At 61.7% G+C, this 15348-nt stretch overlaps 1 protein-coding gene across 1 annotated transcript; it reads left to right on the top strand.

Annotated features, from left to right (window-relative positions):
* Positions 1-12679: 12679 nt before the first annotated feature.
* Positions 12680-14869, top strand: LOC112977349 (serine/threonine-protein kinase SBK1-like). The gene is made up of 3 exons (XM_026089596.1): positions 12680-12851; positions 13196-13398; positions 14069-14869. Exons 1-3 carry the CDS (start codon positions 12680-12682, stop codon positions 14867-14869), a joined length of 1176 nt encoding a protein of 391 aa, XP_025945381.1.
* The last annotated feature ends 479 nt before the right edge of the window (positions 14870-15348 follow it).

Here is a 15348-nt window from a genome sequence, read left to right as displayed (position 1 = left end):
CCCAGCACCCATGCAGCACCCCACAGGGACCCTCAGCACCCAGAGACCCCCAGCACCCACCCAGCCCCACACAGGGATCTCCAGGACCCAGAGCCCCTCAGCACCCATGCAGCACCCCACAAGGATCCCCAGCACCCAAAGACCCCCTGCACCCACTCAACCCCCCACCAGGACCTCCAGCACCCAGAGCCCTCCAGCACCCATGCAGCACCCCACAGGGACCCCCAGCACCCACACAGCACCCACGCAGCACCCCATGGTGACCCCCAGCACCCAGACACAGCATGACCCTTCCCAGCCAACCACAGGGACGCCCGGTTCCCAGAGCCCCCCAGCCCTTTCTCAGCACCCTACAGGGACCCTCAACATCTCACAGGAACCTTCAGCACCCATGCAGTACCCCACAGGGACCCCCAGCACGCAGTCAGAGCTTACACTGTCCCAGAGCCCAGCTGCAGAGCTCCCTAGCACTTGGACACAGCCAACCCCTACCCAGCACACCACAGAGACCCCCGCAGTAGCCTCTAGCACCAAGAGAACCCCAGGACCCACCAATGCCCCTACAGCATCCCCCAGGACCCAGAGATCCACAGCACCCACCCAGATCCCCAGCCTCCAGAGCCCCCCAGCACCCATCCAGCTCTCCACAGCATCCCCCAGCCCCCAGAGCCCCCCAGCATCCCCCCAGCACCCCATGGAGACCTCCAGCACCTGGACAAAACCTGCACCTAGTGAGCCTCCCATGGAGACCCCCAGCCCTTACATACGTGCTGCCCCCTCCAACCACCCCATGGAGACCCCCAGAATCCGGAGACCCCCAGCACCCACCCAGCCCCCCATCAAAGACCCCCACACTCAAAGACCTCCAGCACCCATGCAGCACCACAAGGAAACCCCCAGCCTTTACAAACATGCTGCTCCCTCCGAGCACTCCACAGAGATCTCTAGCACCCAGAGAACCCCAGCAACCTCCCAGGCCCCCATAGAGCCCCTCAGCACACAGAGCCCCCCAGTACCCACCCAGCACTCCATGGAGACCCCCAGCATTTCCATGCAAGCTGCTCCCTCCAAGCACTTCATGGAGACTCCCAGCTCCAAGAGCCTGCCAGCACCCACCCAGTGCCCCACAGAAGCCTTCAGCACACATCCTGCCAGCACTCCAACAGGCTCCATGGTGGCTGGGGCCATGCACACAGGTATGGCTCGGGGGGAGCAGTGGCGGGGGGGGGGGAGGGGTGTCCTGTCTGCAAACCCTGAGCTCTTGATTTGCATTCAGCTGGGATGCCCAGGCTCTGGGGCAAAGCAGGGAAGGGCTCTGGGAAGCAGCCCAAAGGACCCAGGCGTCTGGGCCCCCAGGGGGGATTCTGGGCCCTACTCTGAACCCCCCATCCTGGATCTTGAAGAGGATGGAGGGTGGGTCGCTTTAGGGGTTTCTGTTTCTCACCCCACAGGTCCGGCTCCACTGGCACAGGAGGTCATGTCGCCAGCACTCCCTGCAGCGGGGGTCCCGACGGCAGGGCAAGCCAGGGCTCAGGTGGGGTCTGGGCGCTGCGTGTCCTGCATCACGCCTGAGCTGCAGGACCTGCTCCAGGAGGTGCGGGAGCTGCGCGGGGAGCTGCGAGAGCTCGCCCATGCCCAGCGGCAGGGCAGCCAGCACCTAGAGTCTATTGCCGGCAGCCTGGCAGAGCTGGCAAGCTCCGTCCGCCACCTCCTGGGGGGGCTTTCGCTGTGGTCACGGGGCCGAGGGCCTCCCCCGTGCCGCCGGGAGCCCCCTCCGGCTCTTGGGCAGTAATGGCCAGGTGCCCCTCAGCAATGCCATGGGCAGGCCCCTGAGCGTGAATCCGCGGGCAGGCAGCTCAGGCGGTGCTGGGTGGCTCTGGGCACCCAGGGCCCCTTGCAAAACCCTGGCTGCAAGTCAAATAAAACAGAGCTGGTTCTCTGGAGCGTCTCCGAGGCTGTAGCAAGTAAGGCTTCAGCTGTGTAGGAGGGGAAGTGCCCCCGACTGCATCCACTCCCATACCAGCAGACAACCACCAGAGTCCAGGGAGCAGCTTGGGATGGCAGGAAGGCAAAGGGATGCAGGGTATCGAGTCCTCCTTGGATCTCCTGGGTGTTCCCAGGCTGTGGCAGGATCTACCTTTTGTGCAGCCATTGGGATGGTTTAATCTCTCTGGACTCTTCCACATCTGGGAGTCACTAGGACTGACTCAAAGCCCTTTGTCTCTTTGTCTGGGTGGATGGCTTCAGTCCTGGTCTTTATCTTCATCTCTTATCTTGTTAACATCTTCCTCTGTCTCTACGGCTGGAGTCTGCTTAGTTTTCTTTCCCCAGGCCCTTGCTTTAGTGTGGGATTGGGCTGTGCCTTGCTTGTTTTAGGCAGTCTTTCCAGCTGTCCTTGATCTCCTGATCTGACTGTCAGGAGAAGATGCCCCCTGGGACCTTGGTGCCCTCAGGGCAGCCCAAGGCTGAGCATGGCCTCTGTTAGGGCACAGTGGTCTTGGGTGCACAGAGGTGTCAAGACCTTCTGGGACAATGTTGCATGGAGAGAGCACAAGAAACACCTCAGGGCACTGCTGCTTGTGAACTCATTGGTGCCTTGAGTCCTATTTCCGCAGTTTGGGGGAACCTGTCTCTGCTTCCTCTGCTCAGCTCCATAGCCACGGCCCCACTGGGCTGGCTGCCACCAGTACAAGAACCCCCTTCCTGAAGACCGCCCTCCCCACAGGACTCTTCCCAGATCCACGGCGCCCATCCAGCTTGCGCAGCAGTTCCCCTTCCTCCCTGGGTGCTTTCGCTTCCTCCCTGGTGGCCCTGGCGCCTCGGCTTGCCCCAGCCCCCTTCAGCTGCCCCCCAGGCCTGAGCCTTAATTGGGGGGGATGAGGAGCTAGGAGCTGGGCAATGCTGGGCTCATGGCCAGCAGGAGCAGGATGATGCTTGCCCACGGCTGGTGTGCATGCCATTGCATCCTGCTTGCATCCCTGGCCACATCTGGGTCCCTGTGAGYAGCCCAGGGGCCCCCAGCTGTCCCTAGCCTTGTGGACCTGGGCTGTCCCAGCCCTGCCCCTCGCTGGGATGGGAGCTTTAAAAGGATGGCCCAGGGGTGCTCCCCCCGAGGCAGCAAGCAGCATGGGGTGGCTGGACAGCCTCGGGCTGTGCCTGGGTGAGGGACCGCAGGTCATCAGGGTGGGCAGGGGGCTGGGGCAGGGCAAGACAGGGATGGGGGGAGTACAGAACTGGGTGTGCAATGGGAGTTACAGAGCTGGGTGCATGATGGGTGGGATACAGAGCGGGATGTGCAATGGGTGGGGTACAGAACTTGGTGTGCACATGAGGGTACAGAGGTAGGTGTGCATATGGAGGGGTTGCAGAGGTGGGTGTGCAATGGGGGCTACAGAGGTGGATGTGTATATGGAAGGGTTACAGAGATGGGTGTGCAAATTGGAGTACAGAGCATGAGGGGTTTACAGAGCTGTATGTGTGTACATGGGGAATTAGAGAGCTGGGTGTGCACATGAGGGTTACAGAGGTGGGTGTGCAAAATGAGGTACAGAGTTGGGTGTGCCTTGTGGGGGTACTAAAGTGGGTGTGCACATGGGAGGGTACAGTGCTGGATGTGCAAATTAGGGGTATAGATCTGAGTGTGTGCATGGGGGGGGTTGCAGAGGTGTGTGGGCACATGGGGTACAGAGCTGGGTGTGCAGATGGGGGGATTGCAGAGCTCTGTGTGTGTGTGTGTATGCATGTGTATGGGGTTGTCGATGGCACATGGGGAAGTTCATGCATGAAGCTGTCACTGACAAGCACGGGCAGTGGGTTTGTACAGGAAGGACTGTGTGTGGGTGGAAGGGAGGTAGCTGTGTGTGTATTAGGGTGTTTGTGGGGTGTGTTGGGGTGCAGTGGGCTTTGTGGTGGAGTGTTGGGTGTGGGGTGTCGGGTTGTCAGCGGGGTGAGGTGCTGTTGTCTCAGTCCCACTCCCAGCTCTTCCCTCTCTCCCCCCCAGCTCTGTGCTGCAGTGCTGTCGCTGGATCTGGTACGTAGGGGGTCCCCTGGGTGCCCATGGGTGTCCCCAGGGTGCCCCTTGGGTGTCCCTAGAGTCACTGGCTGCAGGATGTGGCAGGTGCTGGGACATGGGCAAATGCAGCTGGAGCCAAACTGGGCAGCCTGGGGTTGAACTGGGCGGGCAGGGTCCAAGCTGGGTAGACTGCGGCTGAGCTGGGCATCCTAAAGCTTTGTGGGGCAGCCTGGGGCCAAGCTGGGCAGATTGAGGCTGAGCTGGGCAGGCAGGGGCCAAGCTGGGTAGACTGGGGCTGAGCTGGGCAGCCTGGAGCTGTGTGGGGCAGCCTGGGGCTGCGCAGGGCAGGCTGGGGCTGTGTGGGGCAGGCTGGGCATAGCAGGGCTGAACTGGGCAGACTGGAGCTGTGCTGGGCAGACTGGGGCTGAGCTGAGCATGTGGAGGTGGCTAGGGTATCCCAATGGGCAGGGATGTGTGCCAAGGCATGGTGCAACGGGCCTACGGCTTGGACACTTGAACACAGCCAGGTCCCTGTGTCTCTTCTCCAATGCAGAGGCATCCGTCCGTCTGTCAGGCGGCCGCTCGCACTGCAGTGGGCATGTGGAGGTCTACCACGGTGGCCACTGGGGCACCGTGTGTAGCCACGGATGGGACACAGTGGCAGCCCGTGTGCTGTGCCGGCAGCTGGGCTGTGGGCGGCCACGGCGGGTCCCTGTGCAATGCCACACCTTCGCGCCCAGCCAGGCACCGGTAACGCTGAGCCGGGTGGAGTGCATGGGGCAGGAGACGGCCCTGGCGCAGTGCATCCTCCAGCGGGGGCATGGGCGATCCTGCCCCCCAGATCAGCTTGCAGGCGTTGAGTGCCATGGTGAGCATGCATGGGGACTGTGTGGGAGGATCTTTCCAAGTGGGTCCATCCAGTTTCTTGGCTCGACCCCCGCTATCTACACAGAACCCTTCCGGCTGAGGCTGGTGAGTGGCCCCGGGCAGTGTGCGGGGCGCCTGGAGGTGTGGCACAACAGGAGATGGGGCACCGTGTGTGACGATGGCTGGACCACAGTCAACTCCGACGTGGTGTGCCGGGAGCTGGGCTGTGGCGTGGCACAGCCTGTGCCCCGGCTGCCTGTGGACTGGCCCCGTTTCGTTCCGGGCAAGGGGCACATCTGGCTGGACGATGTCCGCTGCAGAGGTCACGAGGGGAGCCTGAGGGACTGCGCCCACCGTGTCTGGGGGTATCATGACTGCTCCCACACCGAGGATGTCAGTGTGGTCTGCCAGGTGTGTGACCCTTCCCCAGAGTGGATGTGGACCCAAGACACCTGGATCAGGCCACACTCATCCTCTCCTCCTTGCAGGATGCCTGAGCACCATGCCTCCGCCCCCAGGCCCACCCTGCTCCCAGCAGCCACCGCATCCCCCACCAGAGCATCCCCTCTGCAGCCTCTCCAGGGCAGCCCTCAGTCTCTGGCTCCAGGAAGGACCCTGCATATGATGGGCTTCCCCCAGAGGAGGCCAGCGAAGGGAGCAGGGGCTCCTTGCAACATTTGCACTGCAGTGCCCAGATACCCACCACCACCTCCCCTCTCTGCCCCTACCAAATCATTAAACATGGAGTACTCAACGTTGGTGTGCATAGGCAGCCAGCCCCCACAGGGCAGGATGGGGCTCTCCGTGACATATTTCAGTGGGAGAAGGCTGTGTTGTGGCCATGGGGTTGTGCTGCACTTCAGGGGCCAGTGCAGTGCTGGGGCTGAGCTGAGCCCAGGTCTGTGCCATGCAGGGGCTGTGCCATGTCCTGGGCCGTGCCATGCTCCAGGTCTTGCCATACCCAGGGCTGTGCCATGTCCTCAGCTATACCATGCCCAGGGCTGTGCCATGCAGCATCTGTGCTATGCCCAGGGCAGTGCCATGTCCTGGGCTGGGCTGTGCAGGGTCCAGGCCATACTCAGGTCTGGGCCAAACAGGGTCCATGCCATCCCATGCCCAAGTCTGTTGCATGCTGGGGCTCTGCTGTGCCCAGGTCTGTGCCATGCTGGGGCTGTGCCATGCCAGGACTGTACCTTGGCCAGGGCTGTGCCATGCTCCAGGACTGTACCTTGCCCAAGGCTGTGCCATGCTCCAAACCTTGCAATTCCCAGGACTGTGCCATGCTGGTGCCATGATGCCCCAGAGCTGTGCCATATTTTGGATTGTGCCATGAAGGAGGTGTGCAATGCTTTAGGCTTTGCCCTGTCCAGGACTATGTCAAGCTGGTGCCGTGCCACCCCAGGGCTGTGCCGTGCCATGCCAGGTCCTGGAGCTGAGAGGTGCTGTGCGGAGGCTGGTGGTGGATTTAGCACAGGCAAGCTGGGGGTGCAGGAGCAGGTGGGATGCCGGCTGACCCAGGCAGCCCAGGTGCAGAGCTGAGCCACGGCCTGGCATCCAGCCCAGCTCCTCCTCCATGCCGCTCCCTGACCCCATTATGAAATAGCTTGTTAGCACTAATCCCCACCAGGCCCTCAGGCTGCCACCTGTCCCCAGCTCCTGAGCACCCAGTGCCGGGCCCTGGGGGATGGGGCCACCCTGGGCCTTGGCCAGCAGCTCTGCCCTCCAGCTCCCTGCCCTCGGGGCATGGGCAGAGGCCAGGCTCCGACCAGGGGGCAGGCATGGGGCATGAGGCAGGGCCACAGGGTCTAAGGTGGGGCAGCAGGGCAGCATGGAGGGCACTGCGGGCCATGGGGGGAGGGCAGACAGGGGGAACAGGGCAGTGGCTTGTGGGACACCAGGGCTGCAGAGGGGCAGGGCATGGGACAGTGGGGGCCATGGGTGCAGGGAGCATGGGTGCAGGGGGAGCCAGTGCTGCAGAGGGAGCCAGTGCTGCAGAGGGGACAGAAGTGCACAGGCACTGGGGACTGTCAGTGCAGAGGGCATGGGTGCACAAGGGATCAGGACCAGGGGTGGAAGGGAAAAGTGTACAGGGCACTGGGGCCCATAGGTGCAAAGCATGTGGGTGCAAAGAGAATGGGTGCAGTAGAGCTGTAGAGGGGAAGGGCATGGGACAGTGGGATCCCTCAGCAGAGGACATGGGTACAAGGAGCATGGGTGTAGGGAGGGACAGGGCTACAGAGGGGCAGGACATGGGGCACTGGTGGCCATGGGTGCAGAGAGCAGGGATTCAGGAGGGATCAGGACTAGGGGTGGGAGGGAGAAGTGTACGGGACACTGGTGGCCATGGGTGCAGAGTGTATGGGTGCAGAGGGCATGGGTGCAGGGGGGACCAGGGCTGCAGAAGGGAAGAGCATGGGGTCCTGGAGGCTGTGGGTGCAGAGGAAGTAGGGTTTGGGGGCCATGTCCCATCCATGATGACAAAAGGGATGGGGACAAGGCTGGGGGCAGTAAGGAGGGTGCAGCGGGGGGGGGACAGCATGAAGCAGGACAGCCCTGGCCCCTCTGCAGTGGGTAGCAGGACAGGGCTGTGTCAGGTTTTTTCCTCCGGCCCAGGGAGCGGCGGCTGAGCTCAGCAGTACCATGTCACACACGTCACCTGGCCCAGCTGCCCGCGGGCTATTTCCAGTGCCCCCGCACCTGTTTGTACCTCCACCCCCAGCCACCCCCGCAGTCCTGTCACCACGTTCCCTCCCACGCTCTGGGGACGCTGGCCAACAAAGGTCACTGCCCTTCCCCAGGGAACAGACGCCTACATCCTCCACATGCCACCGGGGCCAGAGACGTGCCCTCGGGGCTGGAGACGGCAGGGCTGAGTGCATGCTGATGGCCGGACCCCTGGGACAGTCCCAAACCCTGGAGGGGCAGGAGGGTGCAGTGCTTAGAGCAGGGCACGATGCCTGCCCCAGGGTGGGGGGGGGGGATCTGGGGGATGTCTCCCTGGCCTTGTGTCCCCCTGCTATCAATCTCCACTCTCAAGTAAACAGGCTGAGAAGGGCAGCATGAGGAAGTCTTTAGGACGTGGCTGCGTGACCTTTTCCGGCTGGCTGCAGGCCAAGCGGGTCCTGCTAATGTGCTGTCAAGTATTAATTATCTTCCAGCAGGCTGGGGTCAGGGCAGCTCTGAGCAGCTGGGATGGGGCGAAAGAGCAGCTGGAGAGAGAGCAGTGGGAGCAATAACAACTGCAGAGCTGACACTGAGGGAGAAGGAGAGACATGGTCTGGGAAACTGCAGGGGACCGGTGGGCACAACCCCAGAAGCTCAGGGAGAGGGAGGCATCTAACCTGGGAACTGGAAGAGAGGGAGGGATATGGCCTGAGAACTGGGGGGAGGGGGAGGGCACAGTCCCAGGAGCTGGGGAAAGGAATGGGATATGGCCTGGAAACTGGGGGAGAGGGAGGGATGTGGCCTGGGAACTAGGGGAGAGGGAGGACACAATCCAAGGAGCTGGGGGAGAGGGAGGGATATAGCCTGGGAACTGGGGAAAAAGTGAGGGGATGTGGCCTGGGAATTGGGGAAAAAGGGAAGGATATGGCCTGGAAACTGAAGGGCAGGGGGCCAGCACGGCGCTAGGGTGCAAGGAGAGGGATGAGCAGGATGCTTTGACCCACCACGTGCTCTGCTCCAGCCCAGTGCTTGGGGAGATGACCACCCCTCACCACATCCACACCATCACTGCATCCTCCCCCAGCAGGACCCAGGCATCTGGCTGTGCTGGGCTCCAGTAGGAGCTGGGCACAGGATATGCCCCACCACCTCCTGCTCCCAGCTCCTCCTGCCCCAGTGACCAGTCAACACATTTCAAAGAAGGACTGCTTCCTTGGCAGGACAACGCATGTGTGTGCCGCCAGGAGGGCTTTGCCAGCCTCATCCCAAAATAGACCCCAGGAAATCTCCCCGCAGAGAGGCCCAGATGTGAGTCAGACCAGGGGCTTGCAGGACACAGGGGCTCGTGTGGCCAGGCAGGCAGGGCTGGGGGGTGCCCAAGACACTGGCAGATTTGGGACAGCATGGGGACAGTCAGTTGGTCCCTTGGGGCACTCAGCAATGTTTCCCCGTGCATGGCATGGGGCTGGGACACCACGGCCCTGGGATCGCTATGGGCAAGTAACAGACCTGACCCTCTCACATCTGTCCCCCAGGCTGTCCTGCACCACAACTGTGGGGGTTGGGGCCCACTGCTTGCTCCCAGCCCCTGCCCCAGCCCCACACCCCCATGCAACCCAGCCCTGTGTCTACACAGCAACAGGACATCAGGTGAAACTCAAGGGGGAGCCCTGTGAGATATTGCATGAAGGGAGACCAAACCATTGTCCCCATCTTCTGGATCACCTCACAGATCATGCTTGGAGAGGGGAAACTGAGGCACACAGAGGAGTGGCCATATAGTGCTGCATCCTTGCAGTCCCCACCTCGCAGCCCTGGCCAGGCTATAGTGCTCTTCACCCTGTGGACCGTGGGTTGTGGTGTTGCTGGTTTGTGGGTTGTGGTGGTCCCTGTTGGGCTGTTGCAAGGGGAGACCAGTGGGGGTGCGATTGCAGCTGGGCTGAGGGTTGCGGCCCTGGGAGGTGTCTTATGGTTGTGGCATTGCTGGGGTTGTGGCTGTGGTTGTGGCTGGTGATGAGCTGTAGCATTTCAGGTATGATGATTGTGGCTGGGCAGTGTGCTGTGACATTGCCAGGGCTGCGTGTTGTGGCTGGGCTGCGTGTTGTGACATTGCCAGAGCTGTGTGTTGTGGCTGGGTTGGGTTATGATGTTGCCAGGGCTGTGTGTTGTGGCTGGGCTGTGTGTTGTGACACTGCCAGGGCTGTGCGTTGTGGTAGGGCTGCGTGTTGTGACATTGCCAGAGCTGTGTGTTGTGGCTGGGCTGTGTGGTGTGACATTGCCAGAGCTGTGCATTGTGGCTAGGCTGTGTGTTGTGACACTGCCAAGGTTGCATGTTGTGACTGGGCTGTGTCACAGCATTGCCAGGCACCCATGCTGCAGCACCAATGGGCCATGTGTTGCAGCAGTGCCCCAGAGCATTGCACCGACAGCTCCAGCTGTGTGCTAGCCGGCTAGTGCTGTCTGTGTCCACCCACGTTGCGCTTGTGCGCCTGTGCACATTCTCCACAGGACGGTGCATGGCCCATCAGGTTCCATACGCGGTGGCTGAGCCGTGAGTGGAAATAGGACGCAACTCTTGCAAGACAGCTGCGGCTCCAGGGCACCAAATGCTGAGCCTATAGTTAAAAGCCGGTTGCTGCAGCTGGGGACAGTGCAGGCAGCAAGGCACTGTACCAGGTGTGGGCATGGCCCTGCAGAAGCGCTGGTGGCAGCCTCTCATGCAAGGGGCAGTGGGGCAAGAGGGGGTGGCCATGGAGCAGAGGGGCCACAGGCAGCAGAGCTGAGCAAGCCACAGGCTGAGCCGTACTGTGACCAGCAGGCTCAGTGCACCATGCAGCCCCGTGCGGGCAGTGAGGCTGCAGGGTGCCTGGCCCTGGCAGTGCTAAGGGCTGCCTGTCTGTCCATTTGCCCCCCGTTCTCGGTGGGCAGCCCTCCGTGCTGTACGTCTGGCCATGCCTGCTGGGCGTGCTCTGTGCTGTCTGTCTATCTGCCCATCCAAACAGTGCTGCAGGTTGGCTGTACATCCCATGCACCATGCTCTGTCTGCCCATCCACACAAGCTGTACTCAAAACTGTCTTTCCAGACATCCAGCCAGCCAGTCTCCCCACACAGCTTTGCTCCTCACTTTCTTTGCCCCTGCCTGCAGGGCCCTGGGCTGTCCATCCATCAGCCCATGCACCATGATCTGTCTGTCCCCCTGTGCCATGCTCCAGGCTGTGTGTCTGTCCATCCTTGCTCACAGTGCTGTCTGTCCATTCGTCCAATGCACAGTGCTGTTTCCCCATGCCATGCCCCATGCTGTTTGTCTGTCCTCACATGCCATGGTCTGCTTGTGCTCCATGCCTCGCTCCAGCCTGTCTGTCTGTCCCCTCACGTGGTGCTCTGTCTGGTCCCCCATGCCACGCTCTGCGCTGTCTGTCTGTCCTGGTGCAGCACTCCATGCTGTCCTTCTCTCTGTGCCCTTTCACGCGCCGACGCCAGGCTCCTAGGCCATGCTCTGTGCTGTGTGTCCATCTGGCCGTGCTGGCAGCCCCTGCCAAGACGGGGGCTGGCGGTGTGGCCCATGCATCCCCCTGGCCGCCCTGAGCAGCCCGGGCGATGCCGGGGACTGTCCAGCGCCTGCCTCCTGCCTATGTTTGGAAGTCGGCATGAATTGCGCCTGACACATGTTCCCTGCGAGCGAGCGGGAGAGATTAGCGCGGGCCGGCACTGCCCTGGGGACGGAGGCCACGGAGAGCGCAGGAAAGTCTGAGTCACAGCTCCCGGCGCCCAGGAAGGCTGCGGGGGCCAGGGACGCGGAGCAGTGCCCTGCGTGCACCTGGCTGTGCCGGCGGCACCGGGGCACAGCGCAAGGCCCAGCACAGGGACACAGGTGAGGCACGCAGCTCTCCCAACTGCCCAGCTGCTTGGCTGTCCCCACGCACCCCTGTATCCCTGCTGCAATGCCTGCCTGGCCATCTGTCCTATCCATCTGGGCACCCTGGATGGACACGCGCGGGTCCCCAGCCTCTTGCTTGCAGCTTTTGGGCACGGCAGGACCCTCTCTGCTCAGCCCCCCAGCAGCGCACAGGGGGACGGGCCATAGCCCCGGTGCTCCATGATGGCCCATGGGTCCAGCGGGCACTGGTGGTCCTGGTCATGTGCGCCCGGAGGAGCCGGTGCTGGCAGTGACGCTACTGCAGCTGTGCAGGTGGCTGCAGCTGGCAGCACTGGCAGGATGGCAGAAGGGTCCTGGGTCCTGTTTCACAGCTGGGAATGGACGAGCAAAGAGCTGGGATACGGCAAAGGGCAGAGCGAGCTTTGGAACCATGTGGGGTGGGACAGAGCCAGCCGCAACCCTTGCCATGGGGACAGTGTGGGGTGGGACAGAGCCAGCCCCAACCCTTGCCATGGGGACAATGTGGGGTGGGACAGAGCCAGCCCCAACTCCTGCCATGGGGCAATGTGGGGTGGGACAGAGTCAGCCATGACCTCTGTGTACTGGGATGCACTGGGAGGGACTGGGCTTGGCTGGGCTGGACTGGGTTGGACTAGACTGGGCTGCACTAGGCTGGCTGGATTGAGATGGCATGGATTGGTTTGGGCTAGGTTGGACTGGGCTAGACTGGGTTGGACTGGGCTGATTTGGACAGGTTGGCCTGGGCTTCACTAGACTGGGCTTGGGCTAGATTTGACTGGTCTGGACTGGACTGCACTGGACTGGATTGGGCTGGGCTGGGCTGGACTGGATTGAACTGGGCTGGACTGGGCTGGATTGAGCCAGGCTAGACTGGGTAGGAAAGGGCTGGACTGGACTGAGCTGGGCTGGACTGGACTGAGCTGGGCTGGACTGGTCTACAGGGTTGGACTGGGCTGGATTGAACCAGGCTAGACTGGGTGGGACAGGGTTGGATTGGACCAGGCTGGTCAGGCTTCACTAGAATGGGCTGTCCTAGGCTGGGATAGCCATGGCAGGTACTGCTGTTACCCTTCAAGGACGTCCTGCAGCCTGGGAGTGGGGCAGACAGCTGTCCAGGGCCGGCCTGGCCTCTTCAGGCAGCCGAGACCCACTCAGGGCTGAGTGCAGCCGAGATCCCTGAGACAGCCCTGAGAGGCAGCCAGGAATCTGATAGGGTACTTGGGTGGCCGCAGGGCACATGGAGGCATCAGAAGAGGACGGGGAGGACAACGAGGCGTTCCTGGAGCAGCTGATGGCACGGACGGGACAGGAGATGCCGCTGCAGGAGCTGGAGGAACAGTATGACGTGCTGGAGGAGTTGGGCAGTGGGTCCTATGGCCGTGTGGTGCTCACAGAGCCCCGGGATGGAGGTGAGGGGCTCTGGGAGGCAGGGAGAGCCTGCTGCTGGGGGACCTGCTCCAGCTGTGCACAGATGTGTGCAGCTGTGTCTGTGCCCAGCCCCATCCATGCCTGTACACACAACTGAGCCAGCCCTGCAGGTGCCAAGCCCCATCTCTGCCCAACAAAGTCCATGCCAGCCTGCCCTTTCCAGCTCATCCATCCCCATCTCTGCCCAACCTCTTCAGTACCAGATCCTGTCTGTGACAGATCCTGCCCCATCTGTGCCCAGTGCTTCCCATGCTGACCCAACCCAAACTCTGCCCCATCTCCCCCCCTTTCCACCCCTATGGGGCTGACCTGTCCCCTTTCTCAGGCTCACCAGTGGTCCTCAAGCTGATGGCAAAGGCACAGACGGAACGGCAGGCATTCCTGCGGGAGTACTGCATCACCCTGTGCCTCTCTGGCCATGACGCTTGCATCCGTGCCCTGCCCATCGCCTTTGAGAGTGCCACACACTTTGCCTTTGGGCAGGAACTTGCTCCTGCTGGGGACCTGTGTGCCCTCCTCAACCCAGGGGTATGTGCTGCTGTGGGGCTCTGCTGTGGGTCTAGGACACGAAGGGCCAGCTGGGGGTTAAAAGAGGGGTGAGAGCCATGAAGTGTGGGGATATGCAGCAGGGTGTGGGGAGGGGGTGCAGGGACAGCTTTGCAGGAAGGGTAGTGACACTGTGTGAGCAGAGAAATCCTTGCAGCAGGTTATGCTTGCAGTGAGCGTGTGTCTATGTGCATGCCTCTGTATGTGGTGAAATTTTGCAGTGGGTGGAGTGATACTGTGTGGTGACACCTTTTGCAGTTGGGTACATGTTCACTCTTTGTATGGGGAGATCCTTTGCAGTGGGATGCACACTCATTCTCTGTGGGGAGACCCTTTGCAGCAGGTGCACGCTTACACTGTGTGCGGGGAGACCTTTTGCAGTGGTGCACACTCACAGTGTGTTTGGGGAGACTCCTTGCAGTGCAGGAATGTGGCCTTGGGCAACTGATGGATGAAGCATGTGTAGGAGATGCCAGGCAGAGTGTTGGGTGCAATACCAGTGTGGTATGGCTCTGCTGGGTGTGGTGGCACCAGCACCCAGGGCACCGTGGGCAGGAGGTCCTGGAGGTGGTGTGGACAGCAGGGCTGCTCTGCAGCAGGCTGTCCTGGGATCAGGCTGTGCAGCAGGTGACAGTGTCACTCCTCCATGCAGGAGGGCCTTCCGGAGGTGCTGGTGAAGCGCTGTGCATCCCAGGTGGCCGAGGCACTGGATTTCATGCACAGCCGGGCCCTGGTGCACCGGGACGTGAAGCTGGACAACGTGCTGCTCTTCGATAGTGAGTGCCGCCGGGTGAAGCTGGGTGACTTTGGGCTCACGCGCCTGCAGGGCTCTGCGGTCTTTGCCATGTCAGGCACGCTGCCCTACGCTGCACCAGAGCTCTGCCTGCTTCAGGGCTCCGACACGCTGGAGCTGGACTCCAGCCTGGATGTGTGGGCTTTCGCCGTGCTGCTCTTCTGTCTCTGCACAGGCTGCTTCCCCTGGGCTGTGGCTGTCAGCTCCGACCCGCAGTTCGAGGACTTCAGCACCTGGCAGGACAGTGCAGTGGGGTGGGGGGTGCCATCATCCTGGCAGACCTTCAGCTCTGGGGCGCAAGAGATGTTCCGGCGCCTGCTCACGCTCGACCCTGACCGCCGGAGCCCAGCCATTGAGGTGCAGAAATACCTGTCCCTGCCATGGGTGATGGCCCAGAGCCAGGGTTTGGAGAGCACCAGAGCTCAGCCTGCGAACCATGACAGACAGGAACTGGCATCAAGCAGTTCCCAGTCCCCCCTTGCCCAGGGCTGTGCCTCAGCCAGCAGCTCAGAGGGGAGCCAGCCCACTGCCCAGGGGGCATGTGGGGCCGAGCTGGAAGGACAGGAGACTGCCAGCAGGAGGGAGCAGGGCAACAGCAGCCAGAGCGGAGAGAATGGGGTTCCCACAACCCCTGCTAATGCTCTGGCCCTGTGCCACTAGCCAGCATCTCTCTTCCTCCCCTAGGCTGGGAGCGGGTGCTCTCCAGACGTCTGGGCCAAGGTCTTCTGATGGGCTGGGGTGGAAACCTATTCCCTGTACAATGTCCTGGGCCTGAGAAGGGAGAGAGCATGAGGGACAGGGAGGGGAGTCTTGCAGGATAAGGGCTCATGGGCAGCAGGCCAGGCTAGAAATGTGCTACAAACATAGGAAGAGAAGCAATGTCTAAAGAAGCCTCTGGAGAGGGTCAGGTACCCTAACCCCGTGACTCAAGACCTCTTATCCTGAAAATGAATGATAGTGACAACCAGAGACAAAACYCCACCTAAGCAATGAGTGCAGGTAAAGGCTCTAAAATGCAAAAGGTTGACCAGGGAACCCCGAGGCAAAAACAACCAGCAGGACAATGAACAGTTAGGAGGAAAGCAATCACTTAGAAACAAAACACATTAAGGCTGATATAGGATCTTCCTAATGTGGAT

Source organism: Apteryx rowi, unplaced genomic scaffold (genome assembly GCF_003343035.1).
Source record: "Apteryx rowi isolate R43461 unplaced genomic scaffold, aptRow1 scaffold_821, whole genome shotgun sequence".
Taxonomy (NCBI): Eukaryota; Metazoa; Chordata; class Aves; order Apterygiformes; family Apterygidae; genus Apteryx; species Apteryx rowi.
Note: the sequence above shows the minus strand (reverse complement) of the source record. Positions and strands in the feature narration are given on the sequence as shown.